General features: G+C 35.0%; 2 protein-coding genes and 1 pseudogene across 3 annotated transcripts; 1 reads left to right on the top strand and 2 right to left on the bottom strand.

The window, feature by feature from the left end:
• Positions 1 to 6591: 6591 nt before the first annotated feature.
• Positions 6592 to 8554, bottom strand: LOC143595436 (uncharacterized). The gene is made up of 2 exons (XM_077074452.1): positions 6668 to 8554; positions 6592 to 6597 (listed from the first exon to the last, which is right to left on the bottom strand). The coding sequence occupies exons 1-2, from the start codon at positions 8552 to 8554 to the stop codon at positions 6592 to 6594; spliced, it is 1893 nt and encodes a 630-aa protein (XP_076930567.1).
• A 7212-nt stretch (positions 8555 to 15766) lies between these two features.
• On the bottom strand, positions 15767 to 20316 carry LOC143595440 (uncharacterized). Its single transcript, XM_077074454.1, has 8 exons — positions 20140 to 20316; positions 19236 to 19385; positions 17823 to 17999; positions 17600 to 17688; positions 17283 to 17347; positions 17003 to 17105; positions 16734 to 16853; positions 15767 to 16057 (listed from the first exon to the last, which is right to left on the bottom strand). Exons 1-8 carry the CDS (start codon positions 20261 to 20263, stop codon positions 15935 to 15937), a joined length of 951 nt encoding a protein of 316 aa, XP_076930569.1. The 5' UTR covers positions 20264 to 20316; the 3' UTR covers positions 15767 to 15934.
• A 3482-nt stretch (positions 20317 to 23798) lies between these two features.
• On the top strand, positions 23799 to 27539 carry LOC143595442 (V-type proton ATPase subunit E-like; annotated as a pseudogene). The gene is made up of 7 exons (XR_013146528.1): positions 23799 to 23898; positions 24669 to 24769; positions 25835 to 25991; positions 26551 to 26601; positions 26990 to 27044; positions 27085 to 27270; positions 27441 to 27539. The product of XR_013146528.1 is annotated as a V-type proton ATPase subunit E-like (transcript).
• Positions 27540 to 27968: the final 429 nt, after the last annotated feature.

Genomic DNA, 27968 nt, shown 5'->3' with positions numbered 1-27968 from the left:
TGACCAAAATATGAAGATTAATTCTTGACTAGGACTGGTCATCCTTGAGACTTGACTTGAACTGGAAATAAAAATTGGAGTTGGCTAAATTTGAAAGGGTTGTTATATGGGGAGTTTTGAAGTGAAGTGGAGGATGTGGTTATATTTGGTGTTTGAGGGAAGGGTTAAGTTTGGCTATATATTACCTCCATTTTTATACAACATTTCGTTCGGATCTCGAAAAGTATGCCCAAAACAAGTTCTAAATCACACGAAACAATTGACTCACTCAATCCTCCAAAACGTAAGTGATGATATATTGTAGTAAGGCTTGAAGCTTTGCTCACGGAAACGGAGGAATTGGGTTTAAACGCCACATTTTGCATAAAGTTTTTTTCAAGAAATACAAACCATATTTTCGGTGTTCACATTAAATTAAAGTTGATTCGGTGGTTGGTTTGTACGAGCACTGTAAGGCCCCGAACCCGGTGACCCTACTTTAGCGTCGGATTTACTCATAAACACAGTTCTTCAAATCAGAGTTTATTAAAACTTTTCGCGGAATATAAAACATCAATCATTTGTTACAAAACATTAAATCTTTTCTTTGATACCATAACACAAAACTTTATATTTAAAACATCTTTACTTCTTTCTTCAGATGCCAGCCGTTCAATCCATGCCGTGTGTCAACCTCATGCTAACTCTATAATCAGCTCACCTGCGTGCATACTAAAAGTCAGCTACGTTGAGTGAGTTCTAGTTAATCAGGCAACATACAATTTATTCCCATATATTTCTTCCCGTATCCGAAGACACATATTACTACCTTAACCTCGTATAAATATCCATAGGAGGATCGTCACGTAATATCTATTAAAAGAACCATTACCATTACCATACTATATATAATTTCCATAGGAGGAACACTCTGTATACTTTCCATAGAAGGAACACTTTACTATCCATAGAAGGAACACTATACTTTCCATAGAAGGAACACTATACTTTCCATAGAATGAACACTAGACTTTCCATAGAAGGAACACTATCTATAAGTTATTATTTAATATCCATGTAAGGAGCTATTCACTTCCCTTGACGATACGTGCAATATCCGAAGATCGTTCACGTACCGACAAGCTTTCATTCATAATGTTCATACATCATCCTTACATTACATACAATATTAATATCTTTATTTATATCCCGACAGTACGTGCAATATCGAATATTAGTAGGGTTCAGTTCCCTAGTTCTCGAATATTAGTAGGGTTCGATTCCCTCTTCGTTACCATACAACCATACATCATACCTCGAGTATTAGTAGGGCTCGGTACCCTTTTCGTAACCATACAGCCATACATCATACCTCGAGTATTATTAGGGCTCGGTACCCTTTTCGTAACCATACAACCATACATTATCATTTCTTTCTTCTATTATCTCTATCATGTTCATACACATAAACATACATAACATACTTACCTTATACATAGCGTTACAACCTGACAGTACGTGCAATATCCGAAGATCGTTCACGTACCATCAAGCAATCATTCATACATTTCACATTATCCACATAAGGCATACACTTATCTCTTAGGATAAGTGTATTAACAAACATATTGAGTATGCACACAGCCCCGAAAACATAACAAGGAATGGGGCTAGAAACTCACCTGAACTCTGCTTCTTTTTCTGATAGCTGTAAATCCCTTCTTTAACTGAGCTCGGCTGACCGTACAAGTTACACGTATCAATACTCGCCTGATCTAATCTGGTGGCCTAGTATTAGCTTACTTTAACTTATCGCTTTTAATTTATTTTCTAATCGAACTTGGCTTTAGGCGAAGTTAAACCTCAGGCGAACTTGGCTTTAGGCGAAGTTAAACCTTAGGCGAACTTGGCTTTAGGCGAAGTTAAACCTCAGGCGAACTTGGCTTTAGACGAAGTTAAACCTTAGGCGAACTTAGCTTTACAGCGAAGTTGTCATCAGGCGAACTTAGCTTGCAGGCGAAGTTCATCAGGCGAACTTAGCTTGCAGGCGAAGTTCATCGCTTTGAAGGCGAAGTTGCCCAGATGCAGGCGAAGTTGCCCAGACAGCCGCTGTTCGGTTTCTTTCCAGCATTTCGAGCGATTTTAACACCCTTTCTATGGTTCAATATCACCCACTACGCTTCCCGACCATTTTCGGTCGCTTATACACTAAAAAGCTTGGATCTTTAAACTTCAAAGATCAAGAATCATACCTTTTTGAGCTTGTTTGGATCTCGTTTAACTTGTTAACACAACTAATCGCTCTCCTTCTCTCTCTCTCTGATCTCGGTCTTCTCTCGTCCGGGCCGCCAGCGAAGTTGGTGGTGTGTGTGTGTTTTTGGAGTGTTAGAGAGAATAAGGAATGAAAGATATTTTGGGTTTAGGGGATATTTATATCCCTTAAATCCCATGGACCTAAGGCCCATTCTCATTTAACCCGTCTCCATTAATCCAACACTAGCCCGACTCATACCAACTCCTGCTCTATTATTTATTTCCTGACAACCCGAGTAAACTTTCCCTCTATTAGTAAGTAATATAATTAATATCACTTTGAAATTTCGGGATGTTACAAGCACTTTTTCGGAAAACAACCTTAACCCTTGGTTTTGTCAAAAATTTATTAAAGGCTTAACGGACTTTTATTTATTGTTATTATTAATATTCTTATTAAAATTAAAATTTGGAGAGATTTTTCGAAAATATTTTATTGGACAAAACAAAGTTCAAGTAAACCCCTCCCCACACTTGAATCTCACATTGCCCTCAATGTAAAAAGAAATATAAAAATGCAATACAAAATGTAAGGAAAGGATGAAAAGAGACTCCCCTATATGCTGGCAGCCAATGGTTGTGCCCAAAATCCACACTTCTCTTCCAGGTAGATGTTTCAACGAAAGAAGCAACATCCATCCAAACAAAAAAAACATAAAAAAGTCATAAAAATAAGATAATATAACGTCTAGACTGGGCACGGAACAACTAGTACCCCAAATGTGCTGAAAAATTGTCTAGACATTTCTCGAGAAAGATTTTTTTTTTCTTTTTAAACTATGTGCGAGTGCCGAGTTTTTGGTTAAGGGTCCTGGCTAGACTCGAGACTTTCTTTCAAGGGTTCTTGGAATGGAGGAACATTACCTCCGAGACGGTTCCAATCTGACCTTCGATGTAGGGCTTTAAACGATGACCATTGACTTTAAATGACTGACCCTCTCCATTTTCGATTTCTACAGTCCCATAATCGAAAACTCTCTTTACCAAGTATGGGCCTGACCAACGAGATTTTAGTTTTCCTGGATATAGACGAAGGCGAGAGTTATATAACAATACGCGATTGCCCACTTGGAATTTCTTGTGGTCCTTCAAGCGAGCATCGTGCAGCCTTTTTGTCCTTTCCTTGTAAAGTGATGAATTTTCATAAGCTTGGTTCCTTAACTCTTCGAGTTCATGGATTTGAGCAAATATGTTTTCACTTGCACTTGCAAAGTCGAGGTTCACAGCTTTTAAAGCCCAATAAGCTTTATGTTCAAGCTCAACGAGTAGATGGCACGCTTTCCCATACACAAGTTTAAATGGTGTTGTGCCTATGGGTGTTTTGTAAGCAGTGTGAAGAGCCCAAAGAGCATCGTCAAGCTTTTCAGCCCAATTCTTGCGGTTCAAACCAATTGTTTTCTCGAGAATTCTTTTGATGCCTCTGTTTGTGACTTCAACTTGTCCACTAGTTTGTGGATGATATGGTGTTGAGAATCGATGGTGCACTCCATATCGTGACAAGGCTTTTTCCATTTGGGCATTGCAAAAGTGGGTCCCTCGATCACTGATTAAAGCTTTTGGGGTACCGCATCGTGAAAACAACTTCTTAAGGAATTTGACAACAACCCTAGCATCATTAGTGGGGAGGGCTTGTGCCTCAACCCACTTAGAAACATAGTCAACTGCGACTAGGATGTATCTGTTTCCAAATGAACTTGGAAACAGTCCCATGAAGTCAATTCCCCAAACATCAAAGATTTCACAAACTTGAACGCTCTTTTGAGGCATTTCGTTTTTAGATGAAATATTCCCAGTTCTTTGACAAGCATCACAAGCTTGGATCAAGGAATGGGCATCTTTGAACACTGTGGGCCAAAAGAATCCTGAATCAAAGACCTTTTTCACTGTGAGGGTTACACTATGATGTCCTCCATTGGGTCCTTCATGGCAATGTTTAAGAATTTTCATGGCTTCGTTTCCGAAAATACACCTACGTATAATCTGATATGCCCCAACTTTGAACAAGTATGGATCTTCCCAAAAATAATACTTGAGATCAGAAAAGAATTTTTTACGCTGTTGGTGTGTTAAACCTTTTCGTATGATACCACATGCTAAATAGTTTGCATAATCGGCAAACCAAGGGCACTCATCTTCTTCTTCTTTCAAAATAGTTTGAATGTGCATAAGAACCTTATGGGGGAAATTGTCATTTATGTGAGACCCCAGTGGTTCGTGTGAAGCTGAGCACCCCAAACGCGAAAGATGATCGGCAGCGACATTTTCTGCACCCCTTTTATCTTGAATTTCGATATCAAATTCTTGGAGTAGCAAGATCCAACGGATTAGTCGAGGCTTTGCATCTTGCTTGTTGAAAAGATAGCGAATGGCTGCATGGTCGGTGTAAACGATGGTTTTTGAAAGAACAAGATAAGATCTAAATTTGTCGAATGCAAATACTACGGCCAACAACTCCTTTTCGGTGGTTGTGTAATTTTCTTGTGCATCGTTGAGAGTATTGCTAGAGTAGTAGATTGGGTGAAAATGCTTATCTTTTCTTTGGCCTAGAACCTCTCCTACAGCAAAATCGCTTGCATCACACATGATTTTGAAAGGTAATGTCCAATCTAGAGCAACCGTAATCGGGGCACTAACAAGTTTATCTTTCAAAAGATTGAATGCTTTCAAACATTCATCAGAAAAAATAAATGGTGCATCTTTTTCAAGGAGTTGGGTCATTGGTCGAGCGATTTTAGAAAAATCTTTCATGAAGCGGCGGTAAAAACCCGCATGACCTAGAAAACTCCTGATTGCTTTGACAGATGTTGGAGGTGGGAGTTTGGAAATTGTTTCGATTTTTGCTCTGTCAACTTCAAGTCCATCTTGAGAGATCTTGTGACCGAGAACGATGCCTTCACGAACCATGAAATGACATTTTTCCCAATTAAGAACAAGATTTACTTCTTCACATCTTGTCAACATTTTCTCCAAATTCTTAAGACAATTATCAAAAGAATCTCCAAAAACAGAAAAATCGTCCATGAAGACTTCCATTGAGTGCTCAATCATCTCATAGAAAATGGCTACCATGCAATGCTGAAAGGTAGCAGGTGCATTGCACAGCCCGAAGGGCATTCGTTGGTGGGCAAATGTACCATAAGGGCATGTGAATGTAGTCTTTTCCTGATTTTCAGGAGCAATGGGAATTTGAAAATAACCAGAAAAACCGTCAAGGAAGCAATAGAACATTTTCCCAGACAAACGTTCAAGCATTTGATCAATGAAAGTAAGTGGAAAATGATCCTTCCTGGTGGAGTCATTAAGCTTACGGTAGTCAATGCATACTCTCCAGCTTGTGACAGTTCTCATTGGTATAAGTTCATCTTTCTCATTCATTACCACAGTCATTCCTCCCTTCTTGGGTACAACTTGAACCGGGCTTACCCAAGGTGAATCAGAGATTGGGTAGATTAACCCTGCATCAAGGAGTTTGATTACTTCTTTCTTCATGACATCTTGCATGTTGGGATTCAGACGCCTTTGATATTGAACTACAGGTTTGTAGTCTTTCTCCATGAGGATTTTGTGGGTGCAGAAAGAAGGACTAATGCCTTTGATATCCATAATTTTCCATGCGATTGCTTTCTTATGAAGTTTGAGAACATCGAGCAACTTTTTATTCTCATCAATCGACAAGTTAGCTGGGATGATCAGGGGGAGTTGAGATTCACCTTCCAAGAAAGCATATTCTAGGTGACCTGGTAGTTCTTTTAACTCCAAGGTCGGTGGTTCCTCAGTGGATGGTTTCGCTTTGGTTTCAATTTTGAGATCGACAACTTCGAAAACTTCTTGTGGTGAAGACGTTTCTTGGTCCTCCAATTTGGACTTCTTCGACGATGTGATCCTTTCGAATGGGTTCAGAGATAGGTTTTTCGAGAATTTGTGTATCAAGAGCATTCGAGATGGCGGAATTCCTCACATGGAAACTCACAACAGAATCAATAACGTCGATGCAATAAAGTGAATCATCATGGTGTTGTGGGTGCTGCATGGATCTACCTATGTCGAATGTGACCTGCTCATCATTTACTCTAAGATTTAGTTTGCCCGTGCAAACATCAATGAGTGCTCTAGCCATGGCTAGGAAGGGTCTCCCTAATATGAGGGGAACATTCTTGTCCTCGTCCATGTCGAGGATCACAAAGTCTACTGGGAACACGAACTTGTCAATTTTGACTAGCATGTTCTCAACAATGCCCCGAGGGTATTTTATGGACCGATCAGCTAACTGGATGCTCATGCGGGTGGGTTTTGGTTCACCTATCCCTAATTTTGCAAAAACCGCATAAGGCATCAAATTGATACTAGCTCCTAGGTCGGCTAGGGCATTGCTAACAGACAAACTTCCTATTAGACAAGGAATAGTAAAACTCCCTGGATCAGTCATTTTCTCTGGAAGCTTGTTTTGTAGAATGGCTGAACATTCTTCGTTCAACGTGACATGAGATAGCTCCTCCAACTTCCTCTTGTTGGTAAGAACACCTTTCAAAAATTTGGCGTATTTTGGCATTTGTGCAAGTGCTTCAACGAATGGAATGTTGATGTGGAGTTGCTTGAATAGCTGGAGGAATTTTCCGTATTGATCCTCCAACCTTTCTTTTTTCAAACGTGTTGGATAAGGAATCGGAGGAACATAGGTTCTGAGTGGTTCCTTTGGTCGTGCGGTACTTTCTGGGACTAGCCTCTCTTGCACCTCTTCAGGAATCTCAGTCTCCTTTTCTGTGGCCACTGGCTCTGAGGTTGGTTCGGTAACCATAGTGGTTCTACCACTCCTCAAGGTGACTGCATTTACAGCTGCTTTCGGGTTGTTCACTGTGCTGCTTGGAAGGCCACCTGGTTGTCTTTCAGAGAATAGTTGAGCAAGTTGCCCCACTTGAGCCTCAATGTTTTTCAAGTGTGCCTTTTGATTCCTTAGCTCTATCTCATTCTTTTGGAATCTCTCTTCGGTTAGTCGGTTCCTTTGCTCAGCTAGTTTGTTTGCAGTTTCAGTGTTGGCCAACAATTGTGTTAGAAGACTATTTGTTGTGGTTTCGTTGGTTGTTTGTTGACTGGGAACTGCCTCTTGGTTATGATATTGAGTCTTGGGTTGGGAGGCTTGGTTTTGGTTGAAAGGATGTTTTTCAAACCCAGGTGGTGCTTGGTTGTTTGTTCCATCCCTCCAGCTGAAATTAGGATGATTCCTCCAACCATGGTTGTATGTATTACCGCAGGAGTTGTTTTGTCGGCTTACGAAATCGACTTCTTCAACCATCATGCTCTGTTGGAAATAATTCGTTTTGTGTTGTCCCCCACAAGTGTCGCACTTGGTCTTTGCTTTTACCAACTCTGTTTGTAGTTGCTCAAGTTTCTTTGAGAGTGCTTCGAGTTGTGCAGTGACAAGAGTGTTGGAGTCAACTTGGTGCATACCCTTGTGTGATGGTGTGGACCTTGGTGGGTTGTAAGCGAAGCTTTTCTTGGTTGCTTTCTCTAGAACTTCGAATGCTTCGTTTGGAGATTTGGTTCCGAGATCCCTACCAGCAATTTGGTCGATTACCTGCTTGTTTTGACTTGATTGGGCGTCGAAGAATGTTTGGACTTGGAGCCATTTGTTCAACCCATGGTGTGGACATCTTCTTAGCAAGCTCTTGTACCTCTCCCAGGCTGCGTGCAACGACTCGTCTTCGTCGGTTCTGAATCCGGTGATGCTGGCTCGGTACTTTGCGGTTTTGTCTGGTGGAAAGTATTTCAAGAGGAACTGCTCAACCATCTGGTCCCAATTGATAACTGTGTCAGATGGCAGTGACTCTAGCCAATCCAAGGCATGGCTTCGAAGGGAGAAGGGAAAAAGCTTGAGCTTAATTTGGTCCTCAGAGCAGTTTTCGATTTTGAAAGTACCGCATATTCGTAAAAATCGAGAGATATGAGATAAGGGGTCTTCATGGAATTGAACAGAGTTTTCCACCATATGAATGGTGCTGGATTTGATTTCGAAGTGTTCAGTTATTTCTGGTGGTGCCACGCCACTTCCATAGCCTTCGAGGGCCGGCTTGCCGTATTGGTTCATGTTAGGTTCGTTTTCTGGGTTATTGGGTGCCGCCATGTTTTCTTCGATAGTTACATCTGCAAACGCTTCGTTTTCGATTGTCTCTGCTACTACACGTGAACGGTTGCGTAACCTTTGGTGAAGGTGACGTTCGGGTTTCGAAAGTGGTGAAACAAGCTCAGGTGCGGGCGTGGTGGACATTCATTACTTAAGAAAATATATAAAGAAAACTAAACAACTAAAAGTGAACTACAAGTAAAGCGGAAAATTAAAATAAAGTCTTTTTCTTTTTTTTTCTTTTTTTTTTAAGTAAACCAAGATTAGACTAAAACTAAATAAACTAAAATGAACAAAAGTTAATTTTTTTTTGAACAATTATAAACAACAGTTAAAATAAAAAACTTAGATTAGTATTAAAATTTTACCGGGTCCCCGGCAACGGCGCCAAAAACTTGATGTGGTGTGAGATATATATATTTTTATTAAAGATTTTTCACACTTTGTCGGGTTTTAAAAATGGTTTTCACCTAAACTTAACCACACACACAAAAGACAAGTGTACCCGTCGTGTGGTAATATAGTAACGGCAAGAACCGGATATCAATCCATGGACACGTAAATTTTAATATAAAACCTTTGCAAATATAATAACCGTGAGAAATGAGCTTAATTGATTTGTTTTTAAGATTATTTTTTTAGAAAAACTCGTAACAATAAATTAAAGCAAGTAACACGATAATGGAGATAAACAAGAATTAAGAAGCTATCACCTTAACTTAGAATCCACTTGACTCTTAATGATGGTAAACTTAAATATATGATAAATTCACTATTTTGTTTTAAAAAGAATAGTTTCTAGTTATAGATAACCATTCAAATGATTTTTTGGAAAACTTAGTATGAATTATACAAACTAATCACCTCAAATCATACTATAATGTAAGTGAACCTTTATGTTGAAATTTAAAGATATAGATTATCATTCAATTACGAAACTCAAATCTAACAACCGGTCGAAAAGATTACATGAACAACACATAATCCACCTATGGTTGATTAAATTAGACTAAGTTCAAGTATTCCCTTGATTTATGAATTTTCAACCCAAGTGTAATATTAAAATAGTTGTGTTAACAAATTATTTATAATATTACTTAACAAGAATATCAATTCATAACAAATGTTACTGATTTGTACTTTTTTGGCAGCTTGATTGGCATGGGGCATGTCTGGCTGAGGCATAACCCTGTGTGTCTTCAAAAAGGGGGACAATGTACTATGTACTTTATTTTGTCATCTTCTGAGGAGGCGTGGGGCGTGTCTGCCTGAGGCATAGCCTCATGCTTAGCTGATGTGTCTTCAGATGGAAATGGGGCATGCCTGGCTGAGGCTTGGCTCATGCTTAGCTGACAGATTCTCATTTTTCTTGATTTTTTTATTGTTTTTCTTCATGTTTGGTTTTCTAAGCTCATTTTTCCTACAAAAACAAATAGAGACTTATTAGAATCGATTCTCTATTATCACGAAAATAATATGAATCGGGTATAAAATGATGCAATAAAGTTGTATAAATAATTATACATCAAAAATCCAAAAGGCAAAGTTTTGGTTTGTGGTCTAGTTACCATTTTATTTATTATTTTATTTTTGTGAAACCAATACAGACACCCCGAAACTATGAAGATACACGAATATGCATTTATGTAACATCCTACTTTTGATGATAATTAATAAAATAAATTTTGTTTATCTTATAATGTGACGTGTGTCGATTTAAATAAATAATCTAATAGAAGGTGGGTTTGGACTTTAGAAGATGAAATAAGAAATGGAATGGGCCTTAGGTCCATGTGCTTAAGGGAGTATAATACCCCTTAAACCCTAAACCTTTCCATTTATATACATCTCTACACCATAGCCTACACCTTCGAAAACACACACAAACCCGAACCAAGAACCAAAGGCGAGAACCCGAGCTTGTTGGTGCTGGAACGTCGTGACGGACCAAAACAACATCAAAGACCAGCTCGTGTTCGTAGTTCGACTCGTCTAAGGTACGTTTATGAGTAGAAATCATTCGTTTAGGTCCGAATTCATTTAAATAATCATAGATCTGTTTTAGTATTGCAAAAACGAATCCAACGAAGCTAAACATACTGAAATGAATTACAGTTTGATAGGTTAATTGTTAGTATGAAGAACCCGTAACATATATGCCCAAATCGCACCCCTTAAACATGATTATTTGGACGAACAAAGGGTTAGGATTTGTAGGCGCTGTAATTCCGAATCCAATGATACCAAAATCGTGATGTTTCGTTAAGAAACGAAGATTTAATTGCAGATCTAAGATCGGTTGACCAGTTCGTGTTCTTGATAATTTTGACTTTGACCTTAAGTCAAATTTTGGATAAGAACAGGGGTGATTCGCTATAATTGATCAGTTCGTTACGCGTTCATAACGAATGGGACTAATTCGTGTGATTTAATAACGAATGAACCTTTAATTCATTATCTGCCCATTCGTTATATCAAGATAATGAATCAGGTCACGTTAGATAACGAATTAGACTAGTGAACGAGGATAACGAACCAGATAACGAATCAAGTGATTCGTTATTTACTGAATTCGTCATGATAAAGTAGCGAACCAGAGGACGAATCTGATGATGAAAAGTAACGAATTAAACTAACGAATCAGGCATGAATGATAACGAATTAGCCAGCAAATTAGGCTTAATTCGTTATAGCAAATGAGTTAGCGAATTAGAAAGTTATTTAAAATTCTAATGGAAAATGTGTTAAGACAGTTAATGGAAATAATACCCCAGCCGAGGGCTCTGCCCCTTGGACCCTGCTAGGGGCTGCCGCCCCTAGACCCCGCTGCCCCCGGACCCCCGTTCGTCGTGGGTTATATAAAGATAGAAATACGAGTAGTAATAGTTAATTGATACATGTAACTATTATACAGTTAGCCGTGCACAGCTCAAGAAGGGAATAACCATTAACGGTGAACTTAACCGCGTTCAGGTGAGTTTCTAGCCCCATTTCCTTGTTATGTTTTTGGGGCTGTGTGCATACTCGATGTGATAGTTAATACACTTACCTTATGGTAAGTGTATGCCATGTATGATTATATGTTAATTATGTATATCTTGAATGTGATCGAAAGCTTGTCGGTACGTGAACGATCTTCGGATATTGCACGTATTGACAAGGGAGGTATGTATATGATAGATGGATGTGTATGATAGATATATGTATGAATGTGTATGAAAGAGTAAAGAATGTTATGTATGTTACGAGTACGTAAAGACAGAATGTACGAAGATGAAGAAATAAGGGATCAGGCCCTAATAATATCTGAGATAGAGAAGTAAAGAGGGATCGGACCCTAATAATATCTGAGATAGACAAAGGAAAGAGGGATCAGACCCTAATAATATCTGAGATAAAAAAGGAAGGGATCAGACTCTAATAATATCTGAGATAGAATGGACAATAAATATATAGTATGAAAGTAATAAAGTATGTACGTATGTATGTATGAAGTTATGTAATGAAAGTAAAATAGTAACGTAATTATTATGTGTCTTCGGATGCATAATGGAAGGTAGGTGTACGTATTGTATATTATGTGATTAACTAGAACTCACTCAGCGTAGCTGGCTTTTAGTATGCATGCAGGTGAGTAGAATGAGGCAGCTGGCTTGAGCGGGGACACATGGCGGTAGAATAAAGAAGCTGGCATCTGAAGATCTATTTGTTATGTTTTGAACTAAAAGACATGTTTAAGTTATGTTTTAAAGACAAAGTTATGAATATTTGTAATGACTATTGATGTTTTATGTTATTCCGCGAAAGATTTAATTAACTCTGATATTTAGAACTGTGTTTTTGAGTAAATCCAACACCAAATGTAGGGCACCGGTAACGGGGCCTTACAATTTATTATTAGAGAGATTTGTATACACATTTGACCATCACAATCGTTATTTGTTTTTATTTTTCTTATCGAATATGGAAGCACGTGAGGGTGGGACGAGGTGAGGCACCCCATGTTGTTCATATTATTGGTGTAAATATGTCACATTATATAAAAATCTTCAAACTTATAATTATCACATATTATATTGCATATGTAATAATATAAAGTTTGGATACGGGTAATTTATCTAGTGTTAATAGCAACAAAATTATTATAACGCGTATAATTTAGGTACGGAAATTATAACGTTTAAATGTATAAACTATTATGAATAACTTATAATAAGGTTATGATATAAAGAAATTAAATTTTAATAATCCAAACAATAGCGTACTTTAATGATTTATGTTGGCAATATGTTCATTAACGATGTTTAACTTTAACTACCAAGGACAATGTCACAATAACAAAGAACTTACTTCGTCTACCCATCATGAACAATTTTATGCTTTTATTGTATTCATAATTTTGTAAATACTCTCAAAACGATATTAGCAAAAAGTATGGGCAAATAGAGTTACTTTTCAAAAATCACATATGATTGCAAATAATATAAAACGAGTCTTGTTCTGTTAACTTGTTTAATTAAATGTGTTGTGTTTGGATTGACTGGTTTAACCGCTTAATTAAGCATGTCAATTTGGTGACGTGTTTATGACTTCTTTAATCCATTAATTATGTTGTCAATTGTCATCTCGTTTAACATATTTACAACTTGATTACAATTCGTTTGCAATCAATAAACCCGTTTGACGCATTCAACTTAGTGGGTTGTGCCCGGGTTTCACGATTGTGATTGTGTTCATGTTAGAAGTAAGTCTCTTACACAAACAAACATATGAGTCATGTCATGGTTCAACGATTAAACTACACAATTGCACATGACAAGTACGACACTTAAATTTGATTAGATCCTTCACAGATTTTTAAACCCTGTGGGTTACATATCTTTTCATCACCCTAATTCACATACTAATTGTGTGTTCTATTATTCATTGGTTATATTATAAAATACTAGTTAAACTAATAGGCTATCTAATGCAGTGGTGTGCATTGTTCGGTTTTGTTTGGTTTTGAACTAAAACCGAACCAAAATCTGAAACACCGGTTTTTAAAACCATCTGGTTTTAGATTTTTCGGATTCTGGTTTGGGTTCATTTCGGTTTTGTCTTTTGTGCTTAATAATTTGGCCCTAAAAAACGTTGGCAAAAAAAATAATTAATTATTATACATGAGCTAAAATGATTGGTTAAGAAAACGTTGGCAAAAAATAATTAATTAATTATTATAAATAAGCTAAAATGATTGGTTAAATTGTATATTAAACTATTATAAACTATTTAACCTTTAAAATAGACGATAAAAAATATATATATGTACGGTTCGGTTTTAACAAAAAAACCTGTGACCTAACCGTTGATTTTTATTTTGGTTCGATTGCTTCGGTTTTAAATAGGTTTTTCGATTTCATACAAATCCCTAATTTAATGAGAGTGGCTTGTATATACAAAAAACATGTAACACTTGTCACGTGTGCGTGAAAGATATATGAGTGTTGATGAGGATGAAAGCACATGACGAACACTGTGAATCAGACCACACATTCTTCTTTACAGAGATGGGCCAGACCTTCAACCCAATTTCACATGGCCCGTTGCCTTTATTTGTGTACCCAAATTATTACTTAAAATATCTTACATACATAAAAGATTAACCACTATGATTCTCATGTTACGCAGCTAGGGCTGTCACTTTTACTCAAAACCCGAAAATCAACTCGAGAAAATATGTACCTGAACTAACCTAATCTGAAAAACCCGAATCCGAGAAAAGATTAGCCCAAACCTGAACCCGACCCCAACTGAAGTAATTCGGGTTGGTTCTCCGGTTTTATTTAAAAGTTTCGAGTCAACCCGAACAAACTTTTGGTTATAAAATAAATATATTTTTAGTTATAATAGTTTAGTCTTAGCCACTAACATTATTAGAATCTGGTCCTAATCGATTGTTGTCATCACAACTCTCATAGATCGAGTGTTTATTATTATTTATGTATTCCGTTTATTACTAATAGCAACCCTAATCAAACAACCAAATCAAGCCCGATTGAAGACGGTTCGAGTTAGTTTTACTCTTCTTTAGGATTGCTTTATCAAGTTATGTTGGTTTATTATTTGATTATTTTCTTACGGGTAAAGAATAATATGTTGTTTTATTTTTAGCATTGTAGTTTTTTAAATTTGTTTGTTTTTTGTTTTGTTTTCTAGGATACTCGAAACCCGATTAGCCCAACCCGAATTACCCGAACTCGAAAAACCCGTGAGAGATTCGGATTGGGTTTCGAGTCAAGATTTAAAACTGTGAAACTTGAAGAACCCGACCTGAAAAACCCAAAACCAGAAAAGCGAACCCGAAAAACACCCCTAGATGCAGCAGCAGCAAACATGTTATTATCGAGTCATCAAAAGACTTTTTTTCTCTACCGATTACAACTAGAGAGTCTAAGTCATTTTTTTTCTAGAAAATTCTTAGTTTTTTTTTTCTAAACCCTCTTATGGTTCCGCCTATGATTTTCTTGTATGTTCCTTTATCACGTAAACGCCTTACATATTTTTATGTAAGAACATATAAGACGAAAAAAACATAAAATATTAACGTATCGTTGAGAATCAGCCATGGAAATAGGGAAAAGATCGCTACTAGTACGGTACCAAAAATACCAAAATCGAAAGTGAGTAAAAATACAAACCGAATAGCGTACTAATTATGGAGGTACGGTTTTGGTTCGAGTTGGTAGTGAAAAACATAGCAAAACTGAGACATACTGAAACATAATACCATAAAAATGAATAAGTACCGATGTTCTATGGTTCTGTTATGGTACCAAAAATATCAAAACCAAATTTGAGCAAAAACAAAAATCGAATACAGTACCGATTATGGTGATATGGTACTATTTCAAAATTGGTACTGAAATATATCGAAATCGACTCATACCGGATACTACAAAAATGAATACCATTATTGGTACCCATGTTGTTCGGTCAGTATCAATTGGGTATGGTAAGATACCGGTATTTGTTGGAAAAATGTTTGTTCCTAGATGAAAATACTTGTCATTGCTAACCACTAATTTGTTTTTTCCTACATGTTAAAGACCTTTTTTTGTTTATGTAACATTGATGGATGTAAAATATTTTTTTAGTTTATATAAATAAATATTCAAAGTATACTCATATTATAAGTGAAAAATACATATAATCTAAAAACTATTGTCTTAAAAAAAGCTCACACACTTGAACAGTTTTATATAAAAACTTAACTGACATTACAACTGTTCTTTTAACATGCCTAGAATATAATATTCATTTAGTGTAGCTAATTATTCATCAATAATGATAACTAATATATTTAAAAACTTATTCATGATTATTTGTTTATCATTATCAAACTGAACTCAACAATCCAATAATCTTAAGATTGTAACAATCTCATGGTTCCAACTCAAATGACAACTACAACTAGTAGACTTTACATATTATTGATTAGTTGTAAAGCCACAAACATTAAATTAGAGTTTTAAGGTTTAAACCTTAAACTGCAACATTTGCATATGAAGGAAATACTTTTTCCACTTCAATAATATCTCCAACACTTACAATCTTCCCCTTGTTAGTCTTATTATCCTCACACACCAGCATCTGCCCAAGATAAGGCTACAAAACACACATAATTTACTTTATTAGTCACATGCGAACGTCCAGTATTGTAAAAATCGCTAGGCAGGCAGTGGGGACTAGCGATAAATTGTGATTAATCGGATCAGACTTTAATGTATAGTTTTAGCTTTATATTATACACACACATTAATCTATGTAATTTTCAATTTTATATATACACATATACATTTTGGCCGGAATGGCCGAAATCTCATTAGAAACCGCCGAATTTGGCCGGAACCTCGCCAGGAAACGCCGACTAAGTTCGATTAATCATGATTTGGGCCGGATTTGACCATTAACCGATTAATTGGCCGGCTAGCCCAAAATAAATCAATGCGGTGGGGACTAACGATTATTGGCGCCTAGTCGGGATTTTTGCAACACTGCCCACAGGGCCGTTTACGTCACGGATTTGATGGAAGCGCAAAATTTTTAATTTCTTTTTTATATATATAACAACTTTTTAAAAACATTAACAAGTGATGCTACGCCAAAAAAATATGAAAAAAGGGCATAGTAATTTAGCAATTAGTCTATTTATGTTTAATTCAGCTAAAAAGTCTTAGACTTTTTTTTTACATAAGGTCCATTTTTTATACTCGTCTCGGGCACTCGAAATCTCAGATTTGGCTCTACCCAACCAACCAACCGAAGATGTTAGGTTACTAACCTGTCCCTTATATTTGGTAGTCGATGTGTCGACTTCCAAGGCTTCAGGAGACCGGAACTTCATCATAGTTTCGGTTGGTTCACTTCCTCGTGTAGCGTCCTCTTGATTGATAGTGGGTACCTAAAAAGAAAAAATAGGAATACTATTAACGTGACAAGTATTTTTCTTTTTTTATTTTTTTAGTGATGACGAGAATCCGACGGGCCCCACTAATACCTTGCTAACTACATAACTAGGCTGGTTATGTTACAAAAGTATAATTGCAATACCTTACACCGCGGACAAAGCATCACGCCTTGAAAAGTCAAGTCGTTAATTTTGATTTGTTTCCAGAGGTCTTCAGCGAATGATTCGCAACCATTCACAAAGAAGCTGCAAAGTCCAAAAGCTTTCATCAATTTACACAGTTTTAACTTTTAAGCATTTGAAAACGCTTTGCGTGTCTTTATATTTGTTTGACTCGTTAGAGATAAAAATACAACAAAAATGGATTTTTTTGGGTACGTTAGTCAAAACTGCGACCTCTAAGTTAATGTGTAAAACACGTACTTGGGTCTAAATCGGTTAATCTTGACTGGTTCCTTTAGTTGTTTGTTCACCGCATCCAAAGAAGCCTGCAGGACTCAAAAGATATTCAGAAATCAAGTTTACAACCAATTACTATTAGACTAAATTGTTCGTAACGTGTCATAATGTAATTATATATATGTTATGTACTTATGTTAATGAGACAGAAATCAATTCATTGAGCCATAATAACTTATTTCCTTCTCATTAACTAAACATACTTATAAATTTATAATTACAATATTAACATAGTCTAGTCTAATAATTATACATGTCAAAGAGTCTAAAAACGGACTGACCTCGGAGATTAAAAGGAAGGGGAACGCATCTGGAAATTTCACATTAAATCCGGTAGCATAGTGAGAGTCAACGGGTCTAGTCTCCGACTCTATACATAGAAAGCGTGACAAATTAATATATCTTGTATTTTATGTATTGTATGTATTATATGTATGCTTGTACATTATACAATATTAGTGAAAAAAGCTTAGTGTAAACATGTGATGGATTGTACATTTGTACCTTCATTAAAACGCACCAAGCGGCTAGGTTTCCCAAGGTACTCAGTAAACCATTTAGCAGCCTCGTCCCCCTCATCCAAGGCCGAGCCTGACCATTCCCAGACCGAGACTCCATCAGACCGTAAACCTGGCTTAGCCGATGAGACCTTGAGCTCGGCCATACCCGGAGCACGCACCACTACAAGAACAAAACCAAGTAAATGCAATAACAAACTTTCTGCCTACAAATTGTTGCATGTTTTTAAGTTTTTATACATTTGAATACAAAACAAACTAGTCATTTAAATTTATATTACTATTTAAGCTAAATTCTTTATAAAAAAAGTACCCCACTTCAGAAATATGACCTATGTCTTGATAATCCAAACAAACTCTTATATGGTAAATATGTCGAATTGCCACCTCGGGTGAGCATGGGTCGGTTTCTTTTATAAACGGTTCTTTAATTCGGTTATTAGAAAGATGGTTAGGTTAATTCGATTAACCATGAGCTAACCGCAGGCTTTTAATATATCTTAGTCAATAAAATAGCAACAATTTTTTGATTTTACAAAGGAAAATAAACTTTCATTCATATTTTAATATAAAAATTTATTACACTACTTTTTCGGCATTTACGATATTATTTAGAAAACATAAAGAAATTATAAAGGTTGTTTTAAGGTTTGTTTGGTTTATTAAGTGGTGGATCCAAAATTTATCCCGGATGGCCAAAAATGGGTTAGTTTAGGACTTGTCGTTTCAAATAAATTACGTTAAATCATAGCAAAAATTCAAACTCTTAAGATCGGTACATACAAACTAAAATGGCTATAAATTCACACTTTCAAGATTATCACACGACTAGTAATATGTAACTAAAGCGCTATAAAATACATAAAATACATTGTGCTAAGTATTCAACCTTGTTGTCTTGTACGTAATATAAAGAAAAGTTCATTTTAGACCATAATTATGAATTAGAAAGGAAAAAAGTTAAATATAAAACTTCATTAAGTAAAACCAAACATTTTTAAAGTTTGAGAGGCCAATTTGGTATAAATGTCACGTCAGCGTCACGTCACACTCAATTTCTCTATAGTCCATCAAGAAAATATTCCACTCCATGCTTTCCCCCTTTTTAATGACACGGTAATTTTATGATTTTAAAATATCAAAATGTTGTTTACCCTCGTAAACAACCACTCTGAGCGGTCGTGGGTTTATTTATTTGGTTATTTATACGCAAATAACCATAACCAAAACATAAAAGTTTGTTTTTCAAAAAACTCATATTGAAACCATCGGTTTCTCAACCGATTCCATTATTTCAGTTATGATCGGTTTTTCCGATTTGTATAATAAACAAAAACAAACGTATCGAAACGTATGGATTCTTGTAATAAACACTCAAATAAATAGAAGTAAACCATACCCAAGTAAGAATTCTTGTTGGGCTCCCAGCCCAAAGAAAAAGCCTCAAGTGGCAACTCCACTTGAACCAGAGCCAGCTTTGGTTCCACCCTTTGGGTATACATTCTGCCTTTGGAGTTAATCACCATCCATTGACGGTCCCACACAAACCCTGTTGACAAAAAAAGTCAACACTTAACAACAATAACACAGTCATGACTGTGTACTAAAAGATATGATGGTGAGGTGTACATGGTTCGGTTTGAATTTTTAAAAGTCGTTTGGTTTTCAATATGGGTTCGGTTTTCATTTGTGTTTGAAAATTTAGGGTTGGAAAAGTAATGACTTTAGGCCTAATTTATTTTGTTAATTAGTAATTAATTGATATTTTAGATTCGAGCTAAAATATCCGAGTTACATATTTATTACATTTTTATAAATTACTTAAAATAAAAACAAACAAATAAACTGAAACCTATAAATTCGATTAGATTTTCGATTTTCATTACATGCAAAACCAAAACCGAACCGTAAGTTCAGTTTTTACAAAAAAAAAACATTAATCCAAACAAATTGTTGGTTTTGGTTTCGATCAGTTTTTTTTTTACATTGGCCCAAAATAATGAATTTAAGCCTAAATCATTATGTTAATTAATAACTAATTAATTGGTTTATATTTGAGCTAAAACATTTGAGTTACATTACTTATTAAATTCTTATAAATTACCTAAATTTTTATTAAACAAAAAAAATGAAACCTATAAATCCGGTTCCATTGTTTCATTTTTCATTACGTACAAAACCAAAATCAAAACCAAATCATAAGTTTGATATTTACAAAAACATAAAAACAAACCGTCTGTTTCGATTCCGTTTTTTATGTTTTTTTTCCGTTTCGTGCACACCCGTAATTAACCGGAACTTACCCATAGGAGTAAGGGATGCTTTTGTCACAGAAATACCCTTGCATGACTTGATCGGATAAATGAATATCGACTTCACCGTCGGTACTCCTCCGGCTGAGTTTCCGGCAATACTCCCCTCTGCCATATTTCTATATCTCTAGTGGAATGGTGAAGTGTTGATGCGTGTGCTTTATATGTACAAACAAATTAATGTTTTGTACTTTTGTCATATCATAAAAGTTGGTAGCAACATGACAAAATTAATGGTTTATCTTTAAGACGAAGATTAAGTTATTTAAGTTATTGTCTCATTTCTTTTGCTTAATTTAAATTCTATATTACCTAATTTTTTAACATCAAAATAGGAAAAGATGAGTGATACGTCTCTTTTTGTGACCATAGCTTTGCTATTTTTCGCTATTTTTTTCATTCATTGCGTGTGTTGTGGTTTGATTTTCTTATCATTTTGGTCCAAACGACTTAGACCGTTAGGGGCATTTATGTCCTTTTAGGCGTTTTATCTTTTTATATACAATTTATTACATTTCATTATCTTACATTTTTTTATTCTTTTCAACTGCATTATATTATATAATACCATATTACATTATATTATGCTATAATATATTATATATGATAATATATATCTAACTATCTATATAATTGTCTATCATAAAATCCTATGTGTCGCTCTCAGGTTGTTCCCCTCATTCTCTAAAGGCACCAGATTGCTTGATTTCTAAACGGAGGCTTCTCATGCATTTGACCCGAATTCACGAATATGGGTCTTACCAAACCCGGATAGTATTTAAATGGGTTATAACATCTCATATATTTATGAAACTTTCATAATCAAACAATAATTTTTGCGGGTCATGGGTCTCACAAATCCGGATAACTCCTAAACGGGTTATAACATCTGACCGGGACGAAAGGAGTAATAAACTCTTATGACTTAATATTTGTGAAATAACCTCTTAATCATCAAATCCCAAGAATAATTCACTCGGGTTATGGGTCTTACAACACCCTAATAGCCCTCAAATGGGTTATAAGATCCCATTTATTGGTAAACACTAATTAAACCCTAATTTAGTTTATCTCCTTTACATGTTCTCTGTTGCTGGTCTTTCATCTTAATCACCGGTTAACTTATGATACTACCCACCATTGTCTACTACATTAACAACCCTTTTGTCATTAGACAAATATTTGTGTTAATGTTTGTTCATCTAAAAAAATCAACATGCTCGTGTCTGTTTATGTTTGTTCGTTAGAAATCTAAAAAACCTACACATCTCAATTGAAAAAACTCAAACGCTAAAAAATATAATAACAAACTAATATATATGTATAAAATTAAAACTAAACTACGTTAAAAAAAAATAAAATCATCATAAAATAGCAAAACGATTAAAACAAAAACTTGAATAAACCCCCGTAACACGGGAGGATCAAACTAATACATTATATTACGTTACATTATATTATTTATTTTATAATGGTGGACCATGTGATTTTTTAAAACTTAGAAGATACAAGTTTTGATGGCGTATATACAATAGCCATTGCATGTGGTTTTTTAGACTTGTCTCGTTTATGCTTTTGTCCTTTGTTTTATTCATATTTTCTAGTTCTTGGCCATCTTAAATAATAGGAAAAACTTTTTTGGGGCACTAATCTTTTAACATATAATACTAGGAAAAACGTTTACATAATTACCATAACTCATGTTTACTTGTTACTACTAACTAGTTACTACATAAATTCATCTTAGTACATGTTCCTAGTTCCTTAAAATCTAGCTTAGTCTCTATAATCTTACCATACAACTTTACAAACGTACATGATCCATCAAGTGTCAAATATCCACTGTGTGTTACGTCAAAAAATTATGCTATTATAGTGGTACAACGACCGTTAAGTGACAATTGACGGTATGGTTTCCCAGAAGAACGCCTAAACCAAACTCTGAAGCTAGCCTGAACCCGGTTAGACAACATAGTCTAGCCAGAGCGAAAAAACAAAGCTCTCCAAATTTAAAGAGTGTTATGAGTCAACACACAAGAAAGTCATCGTTCCAAAAAAAATAATAAAATCGCTCCTAAATACACAACCATACTGCATGACATCCTCTAGCTTTGAGTTGGATCTTCATACACAATTCTGATTTATTCATTAAATGAAATATTAAAAGAAAGAGATAGTTGAATTATTTATCTTTTATTCAGAATCCTAATTCTAGTTCTAGTTCTTATCTTATTTTCTTATATATATATATATATATATACTCTTTGTTATTCATATTTCAATTAATGACATAAAGCCAAATAGCTAATTACTCCTCTTATCATAACAAAAATATTATTTTTAAAAAATAATAATAAATAATTGTATCACAAGTGTTATGGGTAACATACAATTTGCAAAGTCCAAATCTTGGTCCTATTACCTCGCCTAAGACTTCGTGAAACAAAGACACAAACAAAATTCAAGTAATATAACATTAATTGTCCCTAAACTTATGATCAAGTTACATAATAATCCATAATAAATTTATAAAACATCTATTTAGTCTTCGTGTTTATAATTTGTGCTAACTAAGCTCTGTCGCCATGTATTTACTTTTGCTTGTTAAGATTTCAAGAACAAAGAATCGGTCGTTTTAAAGAGGTTTTAGTCACGTAATTTAAAGCATTTCTGGTAACCAAATCATAACTAAAATAACCGAAAAATCAAATCGACTAGAAATTTGATGGTTCATTTATTTATAATCAATATTTATTATGCGGTTATGATTATATGTATATAAATAATTGAACTGAAGCGACATTAAAACTAACCTTTACAATTTTACATAAATAATACGTTGTATGTTAAAAATGTTTTCTTAATTATATTATTAGTATTTATAAAGTTAAAGGATTGCATCCAAGTAAGCGATTAACCTTTAAGATTAACCAAACAATTTTTCCAAATACTAAATTAACCAATCAGTTATAACCGAGACCGATTAGTTATAAGAATGAAAAGCCAAAACATTGGTATAGGCTTGATTTTGACCCATAACCAACCCGACTTGACACGACTTGACCCGACTCATACTCATCCAACCTTAATTAAACATAAAAGCTAACAAGGGACTAACTTTATACAAAATAACAAACCAGGGACTAAAACAGCTCCTTACAAACCATACGGACCGTCCGAAAGCAAACATTAAGTTAAAGGACTAGTTATGTAACTATAGTCAACAAAATTATAAAAACAAAAATTTCTGTTAGTTAATCTTCGGTTTACAAATTCCAATCATCCCAATCTTAACCAGTGACGGATTTAGAATTTTTTTTATCTGGTTCGCTATTTTAAGATGCTCTAAATATATAAGAACGCGTATAAAAAAATTGGGTCGGGTTGACAATTCGGATTGGTTTAACGGTTCGGGTCAAGTAAATGCTCCACTACGGTTCGAAAAACACCTGGTTCGCTAAAAAAGTCGCTATTAAATGCTCCACTACGGTTCGAAAAACACCTGGTTCGCTTGACCCGGTACTCAATTAAATAAATCCGTCCCTGATCTTAACCAACCTGTGATTTGTTCATATTAGTTGAATTAATCACTAGATCTATTTTTTTTCTTGTTTTTATAATTTGAAAGTGATCACGGTGATATTGAAATCATGAATGATGCGGATGTATCGAAACAAATACAACAAATGGTTGCATTCATTCGGCAAGAAGCCGAAGAGAAAGCCAATGAGATCTCGGTCTGCCGAAGAGGTTATTATTATTATTGTTGTTATTATCATTCGTCTTTATTATTTTTCGTTATGCAATGTATGATATGTGAATGTTGTATAATGCATGTTTTTATGGTATTTTTGAAATTTGGATAAACATGCATAATGTGATTATACCTTTTTCTTTTATGATATCGTGCATGAGTCGATTTTGGTCGTCTTTGGGATCAAGCCGAATCAAAACCGAAATTTTGGTTTTTAGGTTTCTGGAAATTGTTCGCTTATAGTTTAGTTTTCGGCTTTGGTTTTACATTTGGTTCGATTACGTGTTGTTTTTGGTTTTATATTTGGGTTTGAAATATTTGAGTCGAGAAAACTGAACAAAAATATTGAATTTAGACCCGAAACTCTTGTCTAAACGATGCGTTAACCGTTTACTAATGAATTGGGGCCCTAAAACTTTTGGCCCAATCAATTTTTGGGTCCTAAACCAAATAACAAAAATTGTATACATGTTATGTTCGGTTCGGTATTGGAACCAAACATAACTAAAAAACGGAACGGTAATTTTTCACTTTTCATAAAAAGGAAACCAACCCATTATTCGATTTGGTTAACAGATTTTGCTTTTCCTTAAATTATGTACAACTTACTAGACTCTTTTTTTAACTCTCATTATGTCAAGCACTATATACAAGTACATTTGTTATTCTTACGTTTTTACTTAAAACTAGTTTTGTGTTGAATGCTCTCGTATCTATATTAACTCAAAAACCTTATAAAATAACTTTTTATGTGACATGTTTATAGGAATTCAACATTCAAAAAATGCAAATAGTTGAGAACGATAAGAAGAAAATCAAACAAGAATTCGAGCGCAAGACGAAGCAAGTGGAGGTCAAAAAGAAAATGTAAGTTTACACCCCTCTCGTTAACATACTTCTATCTCGGGTTTAGGTCAAAACAGATCATTTTTACATAAATAATATTATTTTGAGCAATTAAATGGTTTCATCAGAGTAACGTGTCTTATAGTATGAGTAGACACAAATCTATAACATTATCGATTGTGAAAAGTTGCAATTACTATTACTATATATAATTGTTAAGTTTGGTGTCGCTTGGCCATCTATTGGTCCAAGTGGCACCGCACCATTGGCCAGACCAATTTTTTTTTTTGGTTTTAGTCTGATATATTAACGAACATATTAAATCTACCGAACTTGCGTAGACTAACCGCCATGATATCCATGCCCGACAATGCTCAGGTATTACCAACGCCGAAGTTTTACCGATTCACCATCGCAATTCTCGAACTGACAACACTCGGTTTTTACCAACGTTGGGGGTTTATTTATTTTTTTAGTCCTTGTACCATATCAAACGTATCCAAACCACCGAATTCGTGTCTCTTTACCGCCGCAACGCTCGACATTGACAACGTCTGGGTTTTACCGACTCACTGACACAACACTGGGGACTGCAACGCTTGGGTTTACTGACCGAATAAACATTGTTTTAAATATATAGATTTCTTATTTGTTAATTTGACGAATTTATTTTTTTGGATTTTAAGGATTGGGTTTTACAAACGCTGGTTATACCGTAATTGAAACTAACCAAATTCGCATCAACTTTCAGTCGTAACGCTCGGATTTCCAACGCATGGGTTTTACCGACCTACCCCCGCAACACCGGGGACCGCAATGCTTGTGTTTTACCGACCGAATAAACATCGTTTTAAATATATTGTTTTTTATATATTAATTTTGACGAATTTTTATTTTGTGGTTTTAACGGTTGGATTTTCAACGTTGTTTATACCATAACAACCGTAACCGATATTGATCGAATTCACGTTGACTTTCCATCATAACGCTCGGGTTATACCAACCAACTGTCCGGCAATGCGCCGGGTAAAATTCTAGTTTTATACAAAGTTTGTGTATTCTAATAGCGAGTTATGTTCGTTTTAGTGAATACTCAACGCAGTTAAACGCGTCTCGGATCAAATTTCTTCAAGCGCAAGATGATATGGTAACCAGCATGAGAGATTCCGCTAGCAAGGAGCTTTTAAATGCTTCTCATAACAAAAACACATACAGAAAGCTTATTCGAGACTTGATTGTCCAGGTTCATGCCATTAATTAAATCTTTAAAATAGTTATGATTAATTAAGGTTAATAATAATAAGAGTAAACTGTAGTTTTCGTCCCTGTAGTTTGTCTAAATATGTGGTTTTAGTTTAATAGTTTCAAATTTACGATTTTCGTTCTTGTGGTTTCATTTCACTTGCAACTAAACCCGACCCCGCTAACCCCGTTAAGTCTGGCCGTTAAACCCATCAGCGTGCCCCTCACATCAGGGGCAGTTTTGTCCATTTTTTTCAAATACACCCCAACCCCTCACATGAGGGGTTTGCGAATTAGGACTGAGGATTATTTGAGAAGGAAAAAAAGACAAAACTGTCCCTCACGTGAATGACACATTGATGGGTTTTACGACAAGGTTTAACTGGGTTAGTGTAGTCGGGTTTAACTAGCAAGCGAAATGAAACCACATGGACGAAAATCGCAAATTTGAAACTACTGGACTAAAACCGCATATTTAGACAAACCACAATGACAAAAACCGCAGTTTACTCTAATAATAATTCAAGTATGTAATTAGTTGAAACTCTTTGAACTTGTAGAGTCTAATGAGGCTTAGAGAGCCATCAGTGTTGTTGATTTTAGTTTTTTCGGTTTTCATTTGGTTTCGGTTCGGTTTGGTTTCGGTTTTTACCATTTGATCTTGAAAATTTTAGGCCAAAAAAAGTTTTCAAAAAATATTTTAGGTATAAATAATTTTGTTAATTCTAAAATAACAGACTATTAAATGTTTAACCAAAAATATTTGAGTTACATGTTTATTAAAAAAAATTAAGGAATTCGGGTCGGTTCGATTTTTTTGGTTTTTATTATATGCAAACCCAAAACCAACCGTTAGTTCGGTGTTACAAAAACATAAAACCAAACAGTCGGTTTTTGTTTCGGTTCGGTTTTTTCTGTTTGAATTTTTTGGTTTTTCGGTTCCGGATTGGTTTTTTCGATTTCTTGCACACCCCTACTTTATATTTTAACTTCTTGAAGGCCATATGTCTAGAGCAAACTGCGTTTTATATGGTAGTAGAGTATTGGTGGGCCCGTGATTTTTTTATTTTAATTATGTGTTCTCATGGTTATAGAAAATTTACATAAACTATGGTTTTTACATTTTAGTGTTGTTTTTAACCGTCTAAACTTTGTTAATTTGTTAAATGATTTTGAAAGCTCTGGAGGGGTCGTGTTAGCTTCTGTAGACGGGAAGATTGTTATTGAGAACACCCTTGATGCTCGTCTCGATGTTGCTTTCCACACTAAAACTTCCCGAGGTACGCGTTCCGATTCCAAACCTGATTAAAATATTATCTATATTATTATAGAAAAACTAAACACATTTAGTAAATTATTTAACCTTTTTATACTAAAATTATAAAAAATTGTTATTATTTTTATGTCATTTACTAATTTTTTTGATTTAATATTTCTTATTATTATGCAGATTCGCAACTCTTTTAAAAGAGTGAGTGGACATTATTATGGAAAATATGAGAGATGGAATAATAATCAACAATCCGGGAAATTGGAAATAAGCAACTCAGTGAGTTTCATGGGACAAGTCAAATGAGTTGATATTTTGTTATTTATTTAATAAATTGAATATTTGTATTTTTGTTGGTTTTTTTTAACCAGTTTTTAGTCAATAAATATTTTCATAAGAAAAATATGTCATGTGGCTATGTGAATGAGCTCATATTACTAAACTTGGCTACAACTACCTAGGGAAACGTATCAAAGGATATATCAAATTATATTATTCGGTTAAATTAATTTTTGAAACAATTTATGGAAACTAAATTGAAAAGCAAGTGTGGGGGCAAGAGGATTAATCAGGTTATTATGAGAATCTTTTGGGTTTCGTTTCGATTTCAATAAGTGCATGTCATTAATAGGAGAGGACGGTGTTTTAGGATTCGAACTCGAGTAATTTGAGTTGTATGCTCGTGATAAGCTTTTCGGAGTTCCCCAT

This window comes from Bidens hawaiensis, unplaced genomic scaffold, assembly GCF_021521415.1.
Source record: "Bidens hawaiensis isolate Kalapana, Puna unplaced genomic scaffold, B.hawaiensis_p1.1 tig00045147_1, whole genome shotgun sequence".
NCBI classification, from domain to species: Eukaryota; Viridiplantae; Streptophyta; class Magnoliopsida; order Asterales; family Asteraceae; genus Bidens; species Bidens hawaiensis.
The sequence above is the reverse complement of the archived record's forward strand: the minus strand, read 5'-3'. Positions and strand labels throughout refer to the sequence as shown.